The sequence below is a fragment of the Canis lupus genome, chromosome 28 (genome assembly GCF_048164855.1).
Source record: "Canis lupus baileyi chromosome 28, mCanLup2.hap1, whole genome shotgun sequence".
Lineage (NCBI taxonomy): Eukaryota > Metazoa > Chordata > Mammalia > Carnivora > Canidae > Canis > Canis lupus.
The window spans coordinates 6549094-6573530 of record NC_132865.1 but is presented as its reverse complement, the minus strand read 5'-3'; the positions used below and the strand labels follow the sequence as shown (position 1 = coordinate 6573530).

The 24437-nt window shown below is 39.7% G+C and overlaps 1 protein-coding gene and 1 long non-coding RNA gene across 3 annotated transcripts in view; one reads left to right on the top strand and one right to left on the bottom strand.

Annotated features, from left to right (window-relative positions):
- LOC140620144 (uncharacterized) overlaps positions 1-17012 on the bottom strand; it is a 221059-nt gene extending 204047 nt beyond the window's left edge. Inside the window, exons 1-2 of the long non-coding RNA XR_012019881.1 lie at positions 16840-17012; positions 15758-15852 (exon numbers count right to left, since the gene is read on the bottom strand). This is a non-coding gene — a long non-coding RNA (uncharacterized lncRNA). The remainder of the gene's footprint in view (positions 1-15757; positions 15853-16839) is intronic.
- A 525-nt stretch (positions 17013-17537) lies between these two features.
- RIPK2 (receptor interacting serine/threonine kinase 2) overlaps positions 17538-24437 on the top strand; it is a 28846-nt gene continuing 21946 nt past the window's right edge. Inside the window, exons 1-3 of one of the 2 annotated variants that reach the window (XM_072803985.1) lie at positions 18148-18287; positions 20893-21009; positions 22681-22834. In XM_072803985.1, the coding sequence (XP_072660086.1) occupies positions 20966-21009; positions 22681-22834 (198 nt within the window). In that variant the 5' untranslated portion in view covers positions 18148-18287; positions 20893-20965. Of the gene's footprint in view, positions 18288-20892; positions 21010-22680; positions 22835-24437 lie in introns of both variants that reach the window. The other variant, XM_072803983.1, reaches the window with a different exon arrangement.

Genomic DNA, 24437 nt, shown 5'->3' with positions numbered 1-24437 from the left:
GGCATTGTTCTAAGTGCTTTGCTTGGATTAACCCACTTCACCCTCAAAAAAAATAAAGAAAGAAAGAGAGAAAAAAAAAAAAAAAAACTTGAGATGGAAGCCTATAAGATGAGGTAACAAAGAAATAAGTAACATGCTGAAGATCACAGAGATGTTCAAATAAAGAATTGAGATTAAACTCAGTGCTGTTGCTAAAGCCTAGACTCTCAACCATTTCATTGGTGATTTGTTTTTTTATTTTTTTTTTAAGGGGAGGAGAAGCAGAGGGAGAGGGAGAGAGATACAGAATCTTAAGCAAGTTCTATACCCAACACAGAGCCCAACACAGGGCTCAAGCTCACAACCCTGAGATCATAACCTGAGATGAAATCAAGAGTAGGACACTTAACAGATTGAGCCACCCAGGCACCCCTATTGGTGGTTTTTAAATTTTTAAATATGATCTATTACAAGAATTATTATTATTATTATATATAATATTATATATAATATATATTATATATTATTATATATATAATTAAAACCAACATTTTATTAAATTATTCTTACTCTTACTTTATGCAATTGATATGTTCTATTATATTTTATTTTTTAGAATGGCTAATCACTCCCAACCAAACTGATTTCAGGATCCACTGACAGTCAAAACCTGAAAGTTGAAAAACAGGGCACTACATTTCTTTTTTCCACCATAGGAATTTTGTGAGAATTACATAGGCTGATGTGTGCAGAACATTAATTACAAGGCCTAGTACATACTGTGTGCTCAATACGTGGTAGTAATTACTATTAAGCTTGTAAACTAGCTGTAATTATGGGAGGTAGAGACATGAAGGGGAAAACCATGACTGGGCTGTAGATGAATCTTACTGCCAGTTAGTATCCATCCCCGGCAGTGAGATAGGGAATTTCCCCAACATTTTTAACGTGTACTGTAATAGAAATCCACATTCAGCAAGGGAGCTGACTGGTGGCTTCCTCTTCTCCACTAGAAAGAGCAATTTACAAATTGCTATGCCTCTCTGCTGGAACCCTCAGTAAACCCAACTCATTGATCTATGTTTATATCCAACACCATTTTATCTAACGTTATTTTGGACACTACGAGCTATTCAAAATTAGTCTTCATAAAGGAGTCCAGCTGAGGAAATGCATTCATTTCCTACTGATGTTTTATAAATTACCACCAACTTAGTGGCTTCAAGCAACATAAATTGATTGTCTTCCAATTCTAGAGGTCAGAAGTCTGAACTCGTCTCATGATGCTAAAAGCAAGGTGTTGGCAGGGATACCAACCTCTGGAATACCTCTGGAGTATCTAGGGAAGAATCTATTTCCGTACATTTCCGGCTCCTTTTTAGAGGCCATCTGTGTTCCTTGGCTTCTGGCTCCTGGCTTCTTCCTTCCCCTACAAAGCCTACAACAGCAAGTTGAAATGTCACATCGAATAACTCTAACTTTGACAATGACTTGTCATCTCATCTCGTTCTCTGAATCCTCCGTCTTCTTCTACCTTTTAAGGACTCTAGTGATTACATTGGGTCTACCTGAATAATCCTTACCTCCTATAAGGTAACCTTAAGGAGACAAATCACCTACAAGAAGAAATAACAACAATAACACTTAACATTTATTGAGCATTTACTAAGCATTGTTCTGAGTGTTTTATTTGCCTTGACTTATTTCCTTATAGAGAAACCAAGGCTCCAAGAGATAATGCAAATTGCCCAAAATTGTACAGATCATGTCAAACCCCGATCTGCCTGGCTTCAAAATCATGCTTTCAATCCCTTCACTACATATAGATAAATATTAAATGTGTATACTTTTAGTGCTTTGCAGCTCCTCCGCATCATGAACTCCTTTTACTCTTTTCCCCTGGGGATCTCAGTTTGAAAGATTTTGTATATCAAATGTTTTTCTTCATTAATCAAAGATGAATTTCTAATTGTAACGTCTGGTGGCTTCGAGCTAATCTCTGCCTCTCTTTAGATTTATATAGTTCCAACCAAAATAATGAAACATAACACTTTAATATGTTTTGGTATCATTTTGGAATACTGAAAACAGAAACTCAAATAACCCCCTTTGTAGATGCCCAGGGATTCAGAAAAGAAGGAAATCAATGGGGATGGAGAAGAGCGGTCAGAAAAAAAATGGGGTCTGACTTCAGTCTCGAAGAAGTAGATATTTCAGATAGACCTGAGAACAAAGAACATGAATAACGTCTAGGAAATGGGAAAAAAAGTATACGTAAAAGATGAGATGTAGGTACCTTGTAAGGGAGAACTGGAAAAAAGAGAGTAAGAAGAATAAATAAAGCATTGAGGCTTGGAAAGAGATAAATAAGGTTAAATTTAACCAGGCAGGAAAATGTAGAGGCTGGAAATTTTCTGAGCAGGAGTTCTTAACCAAGTAGAGCAAAGAGCAAGAAGGAAGGAAGGAACTGGCTATTGTAATTTGCTTTCCATGAGGGATATTGGGTGGCTGGGAGATATGGAAGGGGTGGGGACTAACTTTTCACTATATCCCCCTTTGATTCTTCTAAATGTGATGCAATACACAGGTATTAGTAAGATATAGATACATATGTCATAAATACATCATATATATCTGAAATACATTGATACGCGTATATAAGATTATCTTCACAGACTCAAAGTGCCATATAGTAAAACTAGGTATCTACTCTTAGTATACTTAAGGGCTCAAGATACACCACTCTGTCATTCTGCTCAACCCTGCCCCTAAGTAAAACTACTTCACTGATATTCTCATTGGCTTAAAAAACTTTTCCTTCGGTCACTTGTTTACCTACCTCATTCTAAGCATCAACTCAAGGTTGGGCTAGTGCCCAGGTATTTGGCATTTACTTTTATATGTTTACCCAAATTTGAATGAAAACCTACTTCAGAAATGACTGAGAAATCTCACAGTATCCTGTCATTTACCCCCAGGATCCATGATCAGTAATAGAGTCACAAGGCCTACACATTCTGACCTGCCCGGAGTCCAGGCTCAGACGCCTGCCAACTGGCCTCATCCTCACACCCCATGCTGCAATTCATCACCAGTGGATTGGCATCAATATTCATATTCTAAATCAATATGCAACTTAAAGGGATTTTTTAAATCTCACGGATCAACAGATATCCTGCTGTTATCTTGTTTTTAAGAGTTAACTAATGAAAAAACTCCACCAATGGGGCACATGGGTGGTTCAGTTGGTTAAATGTCTGCCTTTGGCTCAGATCATGATCCCAGGGTCCTGGGATCTGCCTCTATCAGGCTCCTTGTCCAGCGGGTGGGGGGAGTCTGTTTCTCCCTTTCCCTCTGCCCCTTGGCCCACTTGTGCTCTCTCTTTCTCTCTCTCAAATAAATAAAATCTTAAAAAAAAAAAAAAAAAAAAGGAAAGAAAGAACTCCATCACTATTTTGTGCAAAGATGTTGAAACTTTGCACTGCTTAATAATCCATGCTTTATTTATAGTATTAGAAAGCTCAACAGTCAAAGCAATACCCTATAATGCCGGGGCAGCCAACCTGTTGCATTAGTGCTAGTGAAGTAAGTGAGGCATATGAGGGCTCTGAAATTCTTTAAATGTTTTGACATTTACACAAAGATTTGCATTAGAAAACAATCCCTTGGGGGCACCTGGGTGGCTTAGTCAGTGGATGTTCACCTCTTGATTTCAGCTCAAGTCATGACCTCAGGATTGTGGGATTGAGCCCCACATGGGGCTCCACACTGGGCATGGAGCCTCTCTCTCCCTCTGCCTCTGCCCCTCCCTCCTTCTCTCTCTCTCTAATTAAAAAAAACAAAAAAAAAAAACAAAAAAAAAAAACAATTCCTTAATCAGGTTGTGACTTACCTACATTCAAAGCCATAGTATTAAGCCCTTGCTGAGAGCTTGGCTGCTACATATGCAATTACATAAACAAACAAGTTACAGCAGGCATAGAAGATATAATAAACCAAAACTTACTGACATAGCTAGATCCTAAAAGCCAGTTTGGCTACCTTTTGCACATTTTGCCAACTTCCACGTGTAAGAATACATGCTTTATTATATGAATGAAAGTATTACATCAATTACCTGATCCCTCTGCTTTATGTTACTTAGTGGAGAAATCTTTATTGAGCTCCGCACAGATGAGTAATTTTAGAAACTACATTTACGGAAAACATCCAAGGGCAAATAATTGCTAAGCCTCTAAAAACTGTTGTCTCTTCTCTTGGAACTCCTGGAAAGCAGGAAATATCCTGTGTTTTTCCTTGTGCCTCGTACAGTGCTTACCCTCAAATGACACTACGCTAGAATAAAGAAAATCTTAAAACAGAGCCTTGATTCAAAGCTGAAATTAATTAATGTGTCTCAATTCATGAAACACTTTCACATCTGTTATTTCATTCACTCTTCTCATAACCCCTATGAGTAACAACAGCAAATTTCAATAAAAATATGCAATGTGGGTACTAAACTGGAGACTAAACTTGAAACCAAGCACAATGTTATTTGTCTTTATATGTGGTTAAGGCCAGGCACACATTATGCGGACTTAGAGCCCTTGGCCATCCACCCAAAAAAATATAAAGACATTACAAACTCATATTGTGGAACTCAACTCCTAAAACATTTTATTGCCCCAAAGTGTAGTAGAGTACAGACTTGACTCACTATGGCTTTTGCTCCCTTGTATCATGCAGGCTTATAAGTGGTCCTTAAAGACGTGATTTTCATTCTCAGACCTTGCAGTCCTCTCCAAATGTACCCAAAAGTTTCTGGGAACAATGTTTCTCCTATCTGTAATATCAAAAATGGTCCCTTTCTTTGAACTGCACCTTCAGACCACTTCTTTCCATGTTTTCCCAACCATTTATACTCTACAAAATAATAGTGATACATCATTATTTGTCAAGCAACCTCCATGCTTTAGAATGAAAATTACTGAATCTTCTTAAGTATTTCCATTAAATATTTGTACGTTTATACATACATACGTTCGGCTATGACTCCAACCCAAGCCTTAATAACTGAGGTATCTCAGGCACTTAGTTCAGATGTGCCATTTGAGTACTCAGTAGTATACACTAAATATACACAATGCATTTATTCTGCAGAGCCCATCAACTAATAACAAAGAAAATATGAATAAAGATGCAAATTTATGATATTTGGCTCTTTTATATTTGTAGGTCCTAGCTTAATGATAACTCTAGGATATATATCAAAGAATTAATGAACAAGAGTTCTCTAAGGCAATGAACTTGAGTTAGACTACCTGGTTAACCCAGTTCTATTAACCTTCTACTTGTAATACTTGAGGCCAGGAGCTCTACTAGGCTCAGTTTTTCCACTTCTAAACTGGAAATTATTGAGTAAAACACTTACCACCACTCCCCCCCGCCCCCAAATCCAGTATTCACTTCCAGGAGAAGAGTTCTTTCACTGGAATAACATATCTGGCCTCTTGCTGTACCATCTATTCCCAGTACTGCTTCCTAGAGGAATAAGAGCATCTTGCCTGACTAGTGAGTTTAGGAACATAGTAGCTTATCCTCTTTCTCTTCCTTTTCTCTTTGGGATCTTCCTGCCTTTAGAGAGAAAACACTCACCTTACTTCTACTGTAATACTGCCTACATGTTCTTCTTATGATTAAGTGGGAATAAGATTAGCAAGTACATTTGCCCAATATCTCTAAATCATGTTCTCCAAACTTAATATAAAATAGGATTTTTGGTCTCCATCTCCACTGCTCTTTTGCTTGCTTCTCAGTTGGCCCTGATCTTTGAATAAAGAATATCATTTATTAGGCCCATTATAACTCAACAGGGATAATAGTTACAACATAAGATTATCACATGATACTGTATTTTGTAGACTGTAAAACATTTTTTTATGTATAAGGAGGCACTACTGCTATTTTAACTCATCTATTTTTTTCACAGCAAATTTTTAAGGAGATTCATTTAGTCACTCAATGGGATGACAGAGCTTTGATTACATCTGCTAGAGGAATAAACATAAATTAATATCGAATTATGCTTGAAATAAAATATCTTCCATCCAGTGTTTTCAGTTGTACCTGGTTTATTTTTAATATTTAATAAAATTTTAATTTTCTAAATAGGTGATAGAAAATACTACTGCACTGGATACAGTCTAGTGTTTAGATAATCGTTGGAATACCGGCTGCAAAGACTTTTTAAAATCTGGTACTTTTCTCATAGCTTTACCTCCGGGAACTATAAGGATCTTCAAATGTGAACTTATAACTTTGAATAGACAAAATCCAGAAATGAGCACACCAGATAATCCTGCCTGCTCTTAACCAAAGAATTGCAACCTCTGACTAGCTACACCCACATCCTTCCACGGCTTAAAGTGATAGTAGGTTAAGTTATTATCACTCTCATTCATTGTTTTAGACTCTGGTGAACAAAACAGACATGGCCCTTGTCTTCACAGAGCTCACATTTGAAACAAGAGCATGGCCACATACTGTACTTGTGTGAGCATAGAACAATGTATGAGGAAGTGGAATCACTGTTGTATATCTAACACTAACTAATGTAACACTGTGTGTGGACTATACTCAAAATAATGTTTTAAGAAAGAGCATGGCTACATAAGTTTTCAAATATTTCACTTTTCAATATTTCACAAGCCAGCCTCAATAGTCATTTTACAAAGCTGATAATTCTCATTTAAACTAAAACTGGCAAGGCCCCAATGCTTCCTTTTGAAAAAAAGGAAACAAATATTTGTTGGATATAATCTTATATACATAATCCTGTTTAACTCTCATAAGACCTTTAAGAAAGGTATTATTATTAATTATTATTATTATTACCATTTAATAGATGAAGAAAAGAAGGCTCATTGAAATTACATGTTACCAAAGAGATCATGCACATTGGTTAATAAAGAAGGAGACTTTTAATTTATAGCCATGGGATTCCATATTTTTTCTGCTAAAATGGATCAGTTAATGTCAATTATATCCCAAGTCAAAATTGTTGTTATAATGAGAAAGATTTTTAAAGGACAAAAATGGTGAATATAGACTTTGTCATCACCTTTGTAGGCAGCAGTGTAGAGTTTATTTATCTCTGTGTTCCTCACATCCTAGACATTCAATAAATGTTGGGTTAAATTGTTAATATGTAAAAGAAAAAAGCAAATTATATTCAATAGATTAGTTCCATAAATTTTAAGTTATTCTTAACAGTAAGCTATTATTAAAGAGATACATTGACATTTTCCAATTACTAGATTGAACTGCTTTAAAAGATATTCTTGCTCACATGTAACTCTTCATATGACAGCATATTGAGCTTTATCAAATCATTCTCATTCCATCTCTCAGAAGTCTAAATACCACTTTGTGAGAGCAGTTGAACAGATTCAGGATGCAGCAATACAATTTTCTTGGTTCAGATCATGTCTCTGCCACTTAATAGCTATGAGACCTCACACAAGTAATTAATATCTCTGTACTTCAGTTTCTACATCTGCAAAATGAGAATGACAACAGCATCTAATACTGTTGTATTAAATGAGTTATTATATGTAAATTGTTTAGAAGAGTGTCTAACTCATAGCAAACATTAAATAAATGTTCTGTTACAGCTATTGTTGTTGTTTTAGAAATACAGTAGCTGATGTCCATATCCACATAAGCCACAAAGAAGATGAGAGATGAGACTGGAAATTATGACCAACCAGAATCTCTTCCTCCAGAGTTCTGGGCTCTGAAACAGCACCAGCACCATAGACAAGTCACTAGAGAAGTCAGACGAGCCAGCTCTCTGAGATGCAGATAGTGAGGACCCTGGCTGGGTAATAACTTCTCTATGAACTTATCAAGGTCCTCTAGACAAAGACCACCAGGAGCACATCTACAGTTCTATAGAGCTGGGTTTATTAACTCAATGCAAGGAGAAGAAATGTATACCATGGGAAACCAATGGAGTATCTCATTAACAGTATGTTAGAAAAAACTTAGTGCAGGATTTGGCCCTGTGTTAGGTTATTTGGGGGAGCATTCAAGGAAACAGAAATCTCTCCCACACTGGATACTGTCTGGAAGGAGGAGTAATTCTTTGATTAAGTATCTTAATAATTCTTATCTGTGAGAGGAATGAAGCTGAGCTAAAATAATTGGTAAAAAAAAAAAAAAAAACAAAACAAAAAAACAAGTAGCAGTCACTCATTATTAGCCAGGAAAGGGGGATGTTTACTCTCTTTTCTGGTTTGGACAATGTTCTTACTTCCGTTTGCTCAGACATGATCATGTTTGTCTTGCTCTATAGTCACAAAGCAGTCTTGTGTGAGGTTGATGTTAAACAAAAGTACTTATGCTCAACATGAGAATTTTACAGATTCACTGTGTCTGGCCAGCTCCCTGCTAATAAATAGAGGCTGCCTTTCTCTTTCTCAAACTAGATGAAAATATTTTGCTTAAAGGACAGGACTGACCAGGAAAAGAACTACTGTTATTAGACGTATTAACAGGTTTATAGTTTATAAAGTCCTTTTCTATTCATTGTATAACTTGATAAGCAGGCTAGAGGCCCCCCACATGGCACAACTGTAGGGGTCCAATTCATAACTCATTCCATGTGACTGGCACCTCCCCAATGTGAAGAGTATCTTTTAGAATTGTGCAATCACACTGTCCTATTCGTTCTTACAATTATGAAAACTGAGTCAGGGAAGCTTCTTGAGTTTCTTTATTTCCCAATAAACTAGAGAGTTCTCTCGGGCAACCTCCTCAACTGCTGACATCAATCCTTGATTCAGTCATAGTTTCCATATCCAGACAATTTTTTCAGCCTGCTCTGTTATAACCTAGACTATACTGGTTGCCAAATAAGAAAAGCTCCACCTTCTTTGACAACTTTGTCCTTGCTTTCCCAAAACAGGATGCTGAAAAAGGTTACTGAACTTACAACAAACCACATTCACTTCCTAGAAAAAAAAAAGTGTGTGTTGCCCAAAAAGTTAATACACTACAGTATATGTTGCTTGCAATGTCAGAGTGGCAGATTAAAAGAAATAAAATGAATTTGAATTCTGAATAAATTTTAAAAAGCAGAATATCCTTCTAAATTCAGAGGCTGAAATTTTTAAATGCAAACTGAGTGGCTAATAACATAGGTTTCCACAGTCTTGGAAACCTGCCAAGTAAAATGTCAAAGGAAAATGGAATTTCCCAAAGAAATGGAAACATCCATTAATAGTGAATTTTGCATCCAGCATTGTCTTTTTAAAGCTAGGAAATTCCCTCTTGCTTCTAAATTTCTCTCCTAAAACATTACATAAAGTGAAACCGAAAATGGAATACTCTACCGATACATTAGGCAATTCCCGGAAAGACTATGGGCTCTGATTCAGATTTGTTCAGGAAATTCTATCACAGTAATTCACAAACTCTGACTCTGGGCAATTCATCTAACCTCTTTTTCATTAAGTTACCATGCATACTTCTCTACGACCTGAGAATACCTGGACTTCCCTATCAGAACATTTATCACATTCTATGTTCAGATTTCTATCCCACTTGAAACAAAAAAAAGAAAAGGCACTTAGAAGACAGGGACCATGTGCATTTTGTTGTCTTTGTACTTCTAGGACCTAGAGTTATGACACATAAAGTATTTGCTAAATGTATTTGTTGCCTGAGGGGAAATGGCCTGGAGATCTGGAGAATTTGGGAAGGTTTACTTTTCTTTCACATAACTTTTCATAACTTTGAATATTCTAATGTGCCAATTTGGTACACATATTTCTTCTTAATTAAAAATAATATTTCCATGAAAAGGAGAAAATGTTTCTACCAATAAATATTTGGAAAAGGAATAGTAGTCACTCAGTAAGTACTGTTTAGTCGACTGTCTGGTTTAAGCATGGGATCAAAGTAGGTGATTTTAAGACAAATTTTCTCTGTCTTCTTCTACGTAGTAAACCATATGTATAATTTGAGGACCAAGTGTAAATTTATCTGGCTATAATTTTCTTTTCCTATTAAAAAGTAATAGAACAGCCAGTTCTATCTTAAATCTAGAACACTGGGGATCCCTGGGTGGCTCAGCGGTTTAGCACCTGCCTTTGGCCCAGGGCGCAATCCTGGAGTCCCGGGATCGAGTCCCACGTCAGGCTCCCAGCATGGACCCTGCTTCTCACTCCTCCTGTGTCTCTGCCTCTCTCTCTCTGTCTATGATAAATAAATAAATAAATCTTATTTTTTTTTTAATAAATAAATCTTAAAAAAAAAAAAAATCCAGAACATTCCAGTTTGCGGCTAGATAGATGGAGGAGGACAGTGAGGGAGAAGAACTCTTGGACCTTTTGCCTAGCCTATCAGTCAGCTAATCAGAGTTTTAAAATATAGTACCACTTTTCCTTCTTTTGCCACCATTCTTTGTACATATGGCTCTATCAGGGCACCTCATAGAACAAGATGGCTGGGGACTGAGGCATGATATATCTACTCCTCAGTCCCTTGTCCAAATGCTATGAAATAGCACCAAAATCTCTAACTCCACCCACTAGTAATTTATACTCATTAGCAAATAACTTTCCCTGCATGGAATAATTCCAAAGGCTTCGGCTGCTGATCATCTTATTCTAAACGACCACAATAAATCCTAAATCCTATAGTCTTTCTAAAGGACTTCTGTTTCTTTAACCACTTAACTCAGATGATGCTGATGTGGAAAGATTTGAGTCAAATTTACATACTAATTGAATGTTTTCTGCCAAATTATGCTTTATATTTTCACTTTTAAGAATTTAGCAAAAATAGGCACCTTGTTGGCTCAGTTGGGTAAGCATCTGCCTTCGGCTCAGGTCATGATCCTGGGGTCCCAGGATCAACCCCTGCATCAGGCTCTGTGCTCAGTCGGGAGTCTGCTTCTTCCTCTGGTCCTCTCCAACTCCCCTTCCCCTCCACCTTATGCTCTCTTTCTCTCTAATAAATAAAACCTTTAAAAAATAAATAACAAAGAGTAAAATAAATTTTTTTAGATTTATTTATTTATTCATGAGAGACAGAGAGAGACAGGCAGAAACATAGGCAGAGGGAGAAGCAAGATCCTCAAGGGGAGCCCAAGGTGGGACTCGATCCCAGGACCCCCAGGATCATGACCTGAGCCAAAGGCAGATGCTCAACAACTGAGCCACCCAGGTGCCCCTAAAATAAAATAAATCTTAACAATATGATTTGTTTCAAAGAGCAAATAAAACAAACAATTTTCCCAGGATATAATCTAAAATGTAAAAAAAACCAAAAACATGCTAAAGCTTTAATGTCTAAGTGAAAAATATTTTCTATATACTAATTTTATAGTTAACTAATGAAGAGGGGTCTCTAGTAGTCAGCTCTAGATTCTGAACTTATTTTGTTCTGGTCCACATTTTTGTTGAATTGAAAACATAGAAGAGAATGAATGTAGCATCTACTGAGGGTATGCCTCATATTCACCATTTTATAAGCATTATCTTACTTCATATATATAAAATCTGTTGCAGAAATAATTTCACAAAGGGAGAGAATAAGCCTTAAAGAATTTAAACAGGCTGCCCAATGTTACACAGTTCATAAATAAAGAAGCAGAGAACTGAAGTCAGACATGTATAATCCCAAACATCACATTTCTGGAATAGCCAATACAGCAAAGTACACATTTAAGAGAATAATGGAAGGCTAGAGGAATGGACCTACAAAGAATACAGTAAAACTAAAAAAAAAAAATATATATATATATATATATATATATATACAGTAAAACTTAAGAATAAAGGAATAAAGTAAATAATTAAACATGAATCTACAAATGCAATATTACTATATACTTATTAGACAACTAAAATTTAAAAAAATAGTGAAAACACTGACTGCTGGTAAGGATTCGAAAAACTGGAATCCCTCCTCTCTCAGAATGTAAAATGGCACAGTTACGTAGAAAATAGTATGGCAGTTTCTTAAAAAAAAAACAAAAAAAAAACTCAGAAATAGGGGCAGTCAGGTGGCTCAGTGGGTTGAGTCCAACTCTTGATTTCAGCTCAGGTCATGATCTCAGGATCCTAGGATGGAACCCCACCTTGGGCTCAGCAGAGTCTGCTTGGGATTCTCTCTCTCCCCATCCTTCAACCCCTCCACACTGTGCTCTTTCTCTCTCTCTCTTTAAAATAAAAACAAAACAAAAAACCTCATATATAAAAATGTATGTCCACACAAAGACCTGTACATCATTATTGGTAGCAGCTTACTTTATAATAGCTAAAACCTGGAAACAACTAAAATGTTCCTCAACAGGTGAATGGTTAACTCTGGTTTACCAATACCACCGAATACTGTTAAGCAATTAAAAAAAAATCAATTACTGATGATACAAGAAACAACTGGATGGATCTGAAGGGCATTATGGTGATTAACAAAGCCAATCTCAAAATATCACATACATATCACTAACATGACATTTGCGAAATGACAAAATTACAGATATGGAAAGCAGATTAGTGGTTACCGGGCTTTGACAACAGAAGTGAGTGGAGCAGGGCGGGGCGGGGGGGGGGGGATCTTTGTGGTGATGAGATAATTCTGTATTTTGACAGAGGTGGTGGTAGACAAATCTAGGCATAGGATAAAATAATTTGGAGCAATATACACACATTGGATGAATGTTAAATTGCTAGTTTTGGTATTAATTATGTAAGATGTAACCACTGGGGGAAACCTGGTGAAGGATACTGGGGCCTCTCTGTATTATCTTTGCAAATCCATATGGATCTATTATTATTTATTATTAGTATCCAAATAAAAAAAGTTTATAAAACTTGCACCTGGGGAATTTATTTTAGTTTCCTGGAGCTGACATACCATGAACTTGGTAGCTCAAACTATAGAAATGTACTTTCTCACATTTCTGGAGGCTAGAAGTCTGAAATCAAGACGTTAACAGAATTGGTTCTTTCTGGGGGCTGAGAGAGAATTTGTTGTATGACTCTCTTCTAGCCTCTGGGAGCCTTGGGCATTCCTTGGCTTGTAGATAGTTTTCTTCCCGCGTTGTCACAATATCTTCATTTTATGTATGCCTGTCTGTGTCACAATTTCCTTATAAGGATACTAGTCACTGGATTAGGCCCCATCCTAATTATCTCATCTTAATTTGAGGCAAAGACCTATTTCCAAATATGGTTAAATTGACAGGTAATGAGGTTTAAGACTCAACATCTTTTTAGGTATACCGCTGAGCCACCAGGGCTGCCCCTTTTTTCTAATTGAAGAAATATTAGAGATTTCAACCTACTACTTAATAAAATAGCACCTGTGGTATAAATAACCTTAATTCTCAGTAAATGGAAAAACAAACCTTACTGTGATTTTACAGAATTTTGAAATGATGAATTCAACATACAAAGGTGATAATTATTTTTTCACCTAATTTGTATAACTATTCCATTTTTTTCTCATTTAGTTGATATAATTCAGTATCAATATTCTTTAAGTTTTCTGTCTTTAGCTAATTAATTCTGAGAATTAAACAATACATATATGACTAAGAATACATTTTTTTAAGATTTTATTTATTTACTAATGAGAGACACAGAGAGAGAGGCAGAGACACAGGGAGAGGGAGAAGCAGGCTCCCTGTGGGGTGCCTGATGCGGGACTCGATCCTGGAACCCTGAGATCATGACCTAAGCTAAAGGCAGAGGCTCAACCACTGGCTCAGCCACCCAAGTGCCCCAGGAATACATTTTTTTACACTGTGTAATGGTGAACACTATTATGAAAGCTAAAGGTCTGAGGTTGGGATAAAAAAAAATGAATCAAAAAAAAAAATGAATCAACTATTTAGAAGCTTTGCAATAAAAAGAACATTAGCATTTAAATGAGTTTAGAAGCACTGAACTCCAGTAATCAGCAGGCCAGCATTGTACCATCTATCTCAAAAGAAAATGAAAGCAACTGTGTGGACGAACAGCACTCTTACTGTCTGCAGGGAAAAAAAAAAAACAAAAAACTGGTACAACCTCAATGAAGAGCAATTTGACAATATAATATGACCAGATAAATGAGAATTACAAATGGGCATAACTCTTTGGTCCAGCAATTCAGCCTCTAGGAATTACATATGTAGATATATTTGTGCAAGTACAAATGACATATGTAATGATTATTTTTTGCAGCATTATTCGTAATAGAAAATATATGGAAATAATCTAAGTGTCCCCTAACAGGGGACAAATTATAGTATATACATCAGCCATTACAAAGAGAGGATGAGGAAACTTCTTATGCATTCACGTGGAAAGATACCCAAGAGACACTGCAACTGTAAAACAAGCAAGGTGAACAGGGTACAGTGTGAAACCAATTACATAAGATGAGAGACATAATACACATCCATATATGAATTTTATATTTAAACCTATTAACTTTTTATTGGGTATAACAAAATACAGAACAGTACATGTTAAGTGTAACCCCAAAGACTGTTCGTAAAGTGAACACACCCATGTTACTGGCACCTAGAATCTAGGTCCTAGACCAAGAAACAGAACATTACTATCACCCCAGAAGTCTCACCATGCTCCTTCCAGTCACTATCTTTCTCCCTACAAGAGAAGTCAGTATCCCGATTTATAAAAGCACAGTTTCATTTTTGCACTTAACAGACACAGACTCATACAATATACAAGTGTATATTCTTTTGTGTCTGATTTTTTTTCATTCGACGTTATATTTGCGTGATTCATCAATGTTGTTGTGCGTTGTCCAATCTCATTGCTGTTTAGTGTTCCATTGTTCAAATGTGCCACGATTTATTTGCCCAACTCTATAGTTTATGGGTACTTGGACAATTTCCAGTTTGAAGCTATTACAGATAGCACTGCTATGAACAACCGAACATTTGCAAAAACATATGCACATACTTAGAGGAGGAATTGATGTGTCATAGAATTTGCATAGCCACAATTTTTTAACAGAAGCTACTTTACAGTTTGCCAAATTACTTGTAACAACTGACACTCCCACCAGCAGCGTCTGAGTGTTTCCATTGGTGCAAATCCTCACTCACACTTGCTGTGTTCTTTTTAATTTTTAGTTAGTATTTGTGTAGTGGTATCATACTGTGGTTTTTACCTTGTAGTTCCCTGATAACTAACAGTATTGAGCACCTTAACTCCTTCATTTGCTATTTGCTATTTAGATACCCCCTTTTGTGAGGTGTCTAGGTCTTCAGCCCAGTTTTTCATGGGATTATCTGTTTTATCCTTTTTAATGTTGAACCGTGTGCATATATTACTTATTTTTAAGCAATGTAATTAAAATATAAATTTTGTAGATTTCTATGTGCGATGCTCCTGGAGCTCTTCACCTTCTTGGGGATTCATACTATACTACTATGATAAAAGTTCTGAAAACACTTGTCCTTTGCACCAACGCCAGCCAGCCTGTCAAAATGTTGTTTCTGTTTCTGTATTTTATCTCTCATAGAAGTAATAATTGCTTTGCATTTAGATTTTTGTAAGTCCTCTCTCCAATTTTTATCACAGATTTCCTTAGGTCTATCAAACATCTATGAATATAATTTCCCAAAATTGCAAGAGTAGATCATCTATGAAATCTATCATTCTAACTGGAGTACTCTCTTGGAGTCGGCCATCTCCATGATCGAATAAAAAAATTAAAAAATTAAAAAATTAAAAAGGATGCTAATTCTGTGAAATGTTGGGGTTACCTTCACATTCTCCTGGTCCTGTTTTCTGGATCCTATGTCTTTCTCTTTCGTGATTTATGCCCATGTTTTCTTGGAGCACATCCTCCAGTAGCTTTCTTTCAAGAAAAAAAAAAAGTAGATAGAAGGAAAGAAAACATTTGCATCTTTCTATATGTGAAAACATTTTTTATTCTGCCCTTATACTTGATAGTTGGGCTGACTATAGAATTGTTTGGAAGTTACTGTCTTTTAGAATTTGAAGAAATTTCACTTCATTGAGTTTTAGCATAAAAGTGTTATTGCTGAGAAATCTAATCCCCATCGTTTTATCCTTGTTTTTTCCTCCTGAAAACTTGTAGAATCTTCTATGTATTCTCAGGGTTCTGACCTTTTTAATGATGTGCTTCCATATACGTCTTTTTACAACCACTGTGTGTATTGGGGGCCCTTTCAATAGGGAGACCCCTGTCCTTTGGTCCTGCCAAAACTTCTTGAATTATTGTTTCGATCGTTTCTTCGCTTCCTATTTTTTGTTCTTTTTTTGGAACTCTTAGTTTATTAAGTGACTGGAAAAATGAATGAATGAATGGGAAAAGTTTTCTGAGCACTTTTTGTAGCAAAAAATGTATTAAGCAATAAAGCACAGGGTATCATACTGTATCTTTAATACTAAATATTTTATTGTAAATGACCAAAATTTTAAGACAATGTCTCATTACAACTTCCTAGTATTGTAAAATGTAACATTGCTAGTCTCCTTTCAGGCAGCACAAAAGTACAGGAAACATTTGTTGTCTGCTGACAGAAATCCCCCATCGAAGGCAAGCATTCCTTATTGTTGGGGTCTTAGAATTCATTAAAATGCCCAGGATGCACTTAGTGTTATATCCAATATTTGCACTCACGCGCTACAAAATAATCATCCAAGTAGGAAAGTGTTTGTTCTATGTTTAAAAAAAAAAAAAAAAAAAAAAAAAAAGGAAAGATGTTTGGTTGTTTTAGGGTGGACATTAAAAATGAGCTGCATTAAAAAAAAAAAAAAAAAAAAGAGCTGCATTCTTCCCAGTTCTCCGGGACTGAGAAGGGAATTTTCGCAGTCTTACCTGGAGCCAGAGGGACTGACTTCCCAAAGCCACTTTTTCCACCTCCATAGAGTTACGGACGAAAGAGAGAAGAAAAAGACAGAGAAAGAAAAGTAGGTCCCTAGGAGAGGAGCACCCGAGCCGAGCCCGGCGCCCAGGTGCGGCGTCCAGGTGGGCAGGAGACCTGAGCCCCCGCCCCGCCCCCTCCCCGCCCCCGCCCCGCCCACTCCCCGCGCAGGCGCACAGGCGGCAGCCGCGCCCCGCCCCCCGCCCCCCGCCCCCCACGGCCCGGGGTCCCGCGCGCTCCGTCCCCGCGGGGAGGCCCCGTTGGCCCTTCGGCCCGCGAGCTGCGGGCTGCGGGCTGCGAGGAACCTTCGTCGGGCGGAGGCAGGACGGACCAGCGGCCCCCGCCCCGCCCCGCCCGCAGGTGTCGCCCCGAGCGTGGGCGCCCCCCCCCGTGACGCAGACGTCCCCCTCCCCCTCCCCCCCGCCCGGGGCCCGCCGTGACGTCACGGGGGCAGCTCGGGGAGGGAGGGGCTCGCGGAGGGAGGGGCGCCGCCTCCACGCGCAGGCGCCGCAGAGGGGCCGGCGGCCCCGGGAAGAGGAGTCCGCTCGGGCTGCGGGACAGCGGCGGCGGCTGGCGTGCGCCGCGCGGGCATGGGCTGCCCGGGCACCTAGTGCCCCGCCGCGGGAAGGGCCCGGCCGCCCCGGCTCCGGCTCCGGCTGCCATCGGGCTCCCGCTCCCGCTCCGCCTCCCGTTCCCGTCCGGCTCTCGCTCCGCTCCAGCCCCGGCTCTCGCTCCAGCCCCCTCCCCAGCTCCCGCTCCGCCTCCCCAGCTCCCGCCCCGGCTCCCGCTCCAGCCCCGGCTCCAGCTCCGGCTCCCGCTCCAGCTCCAGCCCCCCTCTCCGGCTCCCACTCCAGCTCCCGCCTCCTCCCCCTTTCTCGCTCCCCTCCCCAGCTCCAGCTCCAGCTCCAGCTCCAGCCCCCGCCCCCTCCCCAGCTCCAACTCCAGCTCCAGCTCCCGCTCCCGCTCCCATCCCCGGCTCCCGCTCCTATCCCCAGCTCCAGCCCCGGCTCCCGGCCCCAGCTCCCGCAGCAGCCTCCGGCCCCCTCCCCGGCTCCCGCTCCCATCCCCAGCTCCAGCCCCGGCTCCGGCCCCCGGCTCCCGCCCCCAGCTCCCGCTGCAGCCTCCGGCCCCAGCTCCCGGCCCCGGCCCCCCGCCCGAGCGCGGCGCCCCCGAGCCTCTCCGGAAGCCTCCGCCGCGGCGGGCACACCCGAGCGGCCGCGCCCGCGACCATGAGCCGGGAGGGCCCCCGCAGCGCCCTGCCCACCATCCCCTGCCGCAAGCTCGCCGACCTGCGCTACCTGAGCCGCGGCGCGTCGGGCACCGTGTCGTCCGCCCGCCACGCGGACTGGCGCGTGCAGGTGGCCGTGAAGCAGCTGCACATCCACAGCCCGCTGCGCGACAGGTAGGGCGCCCCGCGGAGCCCCGGGCGAGCCAGCTCTGCGGCCCCGCCGCCTCCAGGCAGCCCTCCGGGGCTCGGGCCTTGCGCGGGGGCGGGGGCGGGGGCGGGGGGGGGGGCACCGGCTTCCCTGGAGATGCTTGCGTCGCCTTCCTCTGCCCGCTCCGCTGCCCTCTGCGTCTCCTCCTCCTTCCCTCCCAGTCCTGGGCTCCCTCCCTCCAGACGCCAAAAGCCGGGGTGCTTCGGTGTGGGGCTGCGGTGGGCTTGGCTTGGTTTGTGGTTTATTACGTAGGGTCCTGAAAGTTTAGGTTCCACGCTCCACTCGCTTCAGTTCCTCTCTCACTCGGTCAGGGAGGCCTGGTCCCCCCAGAGGTCGTGTGGGTATTAGTTTGCGAACAATACGCTGAATCGCATTGTTCCAGGAGTTCTGAACGCCACTCGCATCCTGGAACAATTTCCGTGCACCGGCTAGGTTGTCAGGGAAAGCCAGCAGTTTCTGCTTCCAGAGAAGCATCTCAATCCTATACCATTGCCCTGTGATCCAACCTATTGGTCAGTGGGTCTAGGCATTAGTCTTGCGTGTTTTCCTTCCTGGAGTCATTGGTCTTGCATATTTTCCTTCCACTCCACCAGGCCCTGCATTCAGTCCTTAGTGAGTTAACATCCATGATTGCAACATCCTCCTCCCCCCCCCCCCCCCCCCCCGTACCTAATATCCCAATTCATCACGCCGGGTGTCTGATTGGTCAGGGGCCATTAGTATCCAATGGCAGATAAATTCCTCAGCTTCAGCCCTGTGAATTTATGGGGCTTTCATCAGCCTGTAGCTTTTCTTTGCTTTCTTGCTATCAGGCTGGGATGGGTGAGATCTCACAGTAAATTTGAGACACCTCTAGAAATTGTTCCCACTCTTTATATGATCACAATCCAGGTCTCGTGTTAGATAAGATGTGGTGTCTGTTTCGCCTGGGCCTTGAGTTCTGTGGGGCAAGTGCTGGGCAAAGGTGGGTACATGTACGTAGTCAAGTTTGAAGGGTGGTGATTGGTTAGAAAGGGTGATCGTATTTTAGAATCAGCTATGAAAATCTATGGGTAACTAACCCTGATGGCCCCGTTACGTATTCTACAGCAAATTGATCTGCCCATCTTGGATGCTGCTCCTCAAGAGTTCAGTGTATCCCAGTTGTGTGCTATTTGAAGATCAAAGGAATGAAGAGGGGGTTCCCTTTTCTATTCTTAGCAACAATTTTCATAACCTGAAACTCTTCAGTAAATTAGTAGGGAATTCTGTGGTCAAAGAGGCGGTAAGGACCAGTTAAATCCTTTGGCATTATTGCATCAGGTTCTTTCCCCTACCTGTTACCTAAGATCTTAGCATTCACAGTATTTATGCAATCTGAGCAGTGGACTGAGCTATGCAGTTGACTCACAGGGTGTCCATTTACTCACTTATAAAGTGGGAATAATAATTGTATGTACTTTGGCTCCGGTGTGGAAAATGTTTGCATTGTTCAGAAAGAGAGAGAAAGGAAGGAAAGAAAAGAAAAGAAAGGGAAAAGAAAAAAAGAAGGAAGGAAGGAAAAGAAAAACAAGTTTATGTGCAGTCATGTATTCTTATTTTAGTGACTTCTGCCCAATGAGTGGGCCTTCCCCTACCATCTCCTGACTCTTTCTGTGTAGATGAGTCTGATCAGTTGTTCAAACACCCTGTGACTGAAATTTTGATTTGGGTAATTTTGGTGATATGCCTCTAAAAAGCTGTGTCTTACATTTTTTTTTTTTTGTTTTTAGAAATATAAAAACCTGTCTTAGACCTATTTATTTTTGGCTTTTTCTGTTTTGCCTCTCACTCAGTCTTCCCGAAATCTGACTTCAAGAATTTCCCTTGATCCTTTCCTTCCTCCCATCAAGCAGTGGAATGGAAAGAACACAGGCTTTGAGTCCCACAACTGCAATTCAAACCTGATTGCAACCCTGCCATTTAATGTTGGCCTTATAGAGAAGGCCTTTCTAACTAACGTATCTGAGCCTCAGTGCCCTCATTTCAAGGGGTGATAAGGTAACCAGCTTTAGAAGGTTGGTGTTTGGGTGCTAGTGCATATAAAGTGGCTGACGCATAATAGGATCACAATAGAAGGAAGAATGCCTGATACTCTTAATGTGAGAAAGAACAGGTATATAAGTATCACTGAGACTTCGCCAGCATGCTCTCTCTATAGTGTTTTTTTTTTCCAGTATACCTAGAAATTTTCAAATCCGTTCTCTGTCTCCAGTATGCTGAACAGTAAGATGTAGCTCTTGTTGACTTCCATCTTTTGAGGCAATCACAGAACTCCTTAAATTTAGAGAAGATGAGTTTAATCAAGACAGGTCTCATAAACATATCACTGGTTGCCTCACAGTTGGGGTGTTAGTGGCTGAAGAAAGGGAGAAGGAAAAAGCTTTTTACTTTAGGACCTCTTGTAACTCTTGAATTTTCAAACGTATAAATATATTATCTATTCAGAGCGTACCCGACTTAAGATTTTTCGCTTTATTTTGCTTTTCGTTTGCTTTTAAAGCAAGCCTCCTGGTCTGGTGTGGAGTGTCTGTTGTTTTCTTATTTCAACAGCCATTCATCCAGAGCTTGAGTGGTTTAAGCACCAACTAATCATCATCGCTTACCCAATAACCTTCTCCTGGAGATGTTTCTATTCTGTTACTGCTGCTACCAACACCTCCATCCATGGTAAAAACCAGTGACATTTCCAATTCCTTTGCTTTTTTTCATTTTTATTTTTATTTTTATTATTATTATGTCTACCTTAGTCACCACACCCTGGGCATTCTGTTGAGCTAGTGTTTTTCTTTCCATTTTCACTGAGACCTTTATAGTTTCAGACTCTCATTCCTTCACATCTCAATTAGTATTGTGACATCCTAACACCGAACTTGCACACTCTGCCCGCTTCTGCTGACCCTACGTCCTTCGGCGAAGCTAATCATCCTAAACGTTTGTCCTGCTCATGTCATTACCCTGCTCAAAAACCTGCAATCACAATTTGCTGACTATCAAATAAAGTGTAAACAGCCTCACCTGGCTTTAGGGCTCTGCGATGAGGCTCTAGCCTACTCTATTCATTTCCCTTCCTTTCATATGTTCTATGATGCATCCTGATTCATATCGAACAATTTACCATTGTTTACACAACCGTCACTGTAACTTCTTTGAATACATCTGGTACATAGTTATTGGATATCTGTGGGTGCCAGGCCCTGTTTCAGGTCCTGGAGACACATGAACAAAAAAGAAAGGCAGAGTCCTCCCTTCTTGGAGGCCACATCCATCTTGGCTGCCCTTTTACCAATGTTTGATATTCTAAAGACTGTCAACTCCCCTAGCCCAAGGTTTACGCTTTTTCTGAGTTCCCCATAGTTCTCTGTTTATTCATTTGCTTGCTTGCTTGCTTGCTTGTTTTTTTGTTTGTTTGTTTGTTTTTACTTTATTGCGGGATAATTGACAGATGTAATCATGTATGTTAGAAGTGGACAACATGATGATTTGATATACACTGTGGCATGATTACCAAGATCATGACAATTAACACATCCAAGGAAGACCTACAAATGGCCAGTAGGTATATATGAAAAGGTGTTCGGCATCACTAATTATCAGGGAAATGCAAATCAAAACCGCAATAGGTATTTTTCTTAAAAGGTTTCTTGGCAGCTTGAAGACACAGACTGTTTATATTCTCCATAATGTTGAGCATAGTTCTGTATTCATAATAAATGTTCAATATTTATTTGTTTTATGAATGAATGAGCAAATGAACCTGGGATCCAGAGTTACCCCAGGGATCTGTTATAAGCACTTACCGTTCTGAGTGTGCTTTTCCTGAGTTCCCCTGTATAATTTCTAAGCATTTTTGACCCTTATGCAACTATTATCATCTAGTCATTTAAATCTACAACATTTAAATGTATTATTTAAATATTTTAGAAAAAATGTATGTGGTATGCAGCCATGAAATTCAATATAATACTCTAATCAAATACAATATTCTAGTACAACATAAGCTTTAATTCAAACAGCAACCATCCTAATATAGATAGACTTTATAGTTACTCAAATATTGTGTCTTTTCCGTTTCGTAGGAGAGTACAATAATAATAACCTGTGTATAGCACCTTTTTCTGTCACTGGCTCAGAGACGTTAGTATGGTCTCTAAACAGACCTGTGGAATGTATAGGACAAGTATCACCCCTACTTTAAATACAAAGAAACAAAGGGACAGAGAAGTTATATAATTTACAGGAGGTCAATTAGTGAGGAAAAAAATCTAGTCTTAATGTTATTGGTATGATTATTGTGTATTTTTCATTACTTTGGAATAATTATGCATTTTCTTTCTTTAGTGAAAGAAATGATGTTTTAAGAGAAGCTGAAATTTTACACAAAGCTAGATTTAGTTACATTCTTCCAATTTTGGGAATTTGCAATGAGCCTGAATTTTTGGGAATAGTTACGGAATACATGCCAAATGGATCATTAAATGAACTCCTACACAGGGTAAGTATTGTGCATTTCCAGAAGCTATGATTCTATTTTTGTAGCTATCTAGTGTTTTGGTTTTACAGATGACCAGATTGTTTGGAGAGATATAGATGAGTCAAAATAAGAATAATGGAAAACAATGACAGTGGTAAAGTTACACAGTTTATGGCTTCTTTTGTGTTGTTAAAAATACCATAGAGTCAGGCCTCACATTCTGCAAGACTGAAGCTATTTTGCTTAAATAGCTTAAACTTCATCCTGAAGTTTAAACTGAATTCCAGTAACCACATGTATAGTTACAGAGGTAGGAGAGGAAGAGAGAAAAGATAAACTCTGCACACGATATAATCATCTGTTAGTTAAGCCAGGTTTTATGTTAAAAATAATTTAGGATTCAAATTAAATGTTAATAATACCATCCCATAAAGTTCTGATCAGGCCAAGTAAATCTGACTCTGACTACCAAATACATCGGTACTCAATGGCATGAGCCATTTACCTTCTTGTCAAGGTACCAGTTACTCTGGCTTTGATTGGGAATCCCGTCAGTAAGCTAACTGGAGGGGTGGGGCCTCATTCTTACCAGTAAGAAAATTTGTAGATCCTTATTCTCAAACTATGTATTTGTTTGATCTTATTAATATTACCTGCAGCCTGCAGTTTAAGAAATCATTTTTTAAATTTACTTGGTCTATTTTGTGTGGGTTTAGATAAAACTTGGTATCATAATCCGTAAAATCCTATTAGTAGATGCTCCTAAATTCTGATACTTCACAATGTTCTGTAAGCAAACAAGGGAGAGTGGGCACCACTGTCAGCCACTCATGGAATGACTTCCTCTTTATTTCTGAGTACATCACTTCCTATTAATGACGAGACCATTTGAGACGAGCACTATTGTCCATGTATAAGATTTGTATAACTATCACAGCAACCAAGATACAAATATCACTTAGCACAATTTCCTTTTTTTAAAAAAATGAATATAAGCATAAATTCGCATATTTTCTTCCCATACCCCAATACCCATTAGATACTCTGATATCCAAAATTGGAGCCCACTAGAAACTATAGAGCCTGCTTCAGGGGACTACCAACTCCCAGAAGGAATCATAGCATATAGAGTGAGCGTTCTACTACTGTCTCTATGATCAAAAGCCTCCCTGTGATACTGTACTGCACAGAGGCTCGTTACTCCTTTGAACTACATAATTTTCAGAAGAAAATTACCTTTGTACAAACTAAAAGATTCAGTTACTCACTGCGATGGAGGTCTGTGTATAGCAGAGGAAGTAATGTATTACGTTTCTTTTGGTTTCCTGTGTTGTATTATTAAAGTGGGATGTATCTCGAAGTCCTCTCCCCAACCCTAAGAAGAGTGCTGGAAAAAAAAAAAAAATCAAAATACAAATGTAAACACCAGGTTAATCAGTAAACCATAAGCTTACCCATTCACAGAAAAGATTCTCAAGAACAGATTCGAGCTTTCAGTAAAAGCATACTTTTTCATGTCATTTAGAATATAGCCAATAGCTTGGTGCCTAATAGTTTAATGTCACATCTCCTCAAATTATCTAATTTTTCTGAGTATGTTCATTCTTCTGGGAAGATACATAAC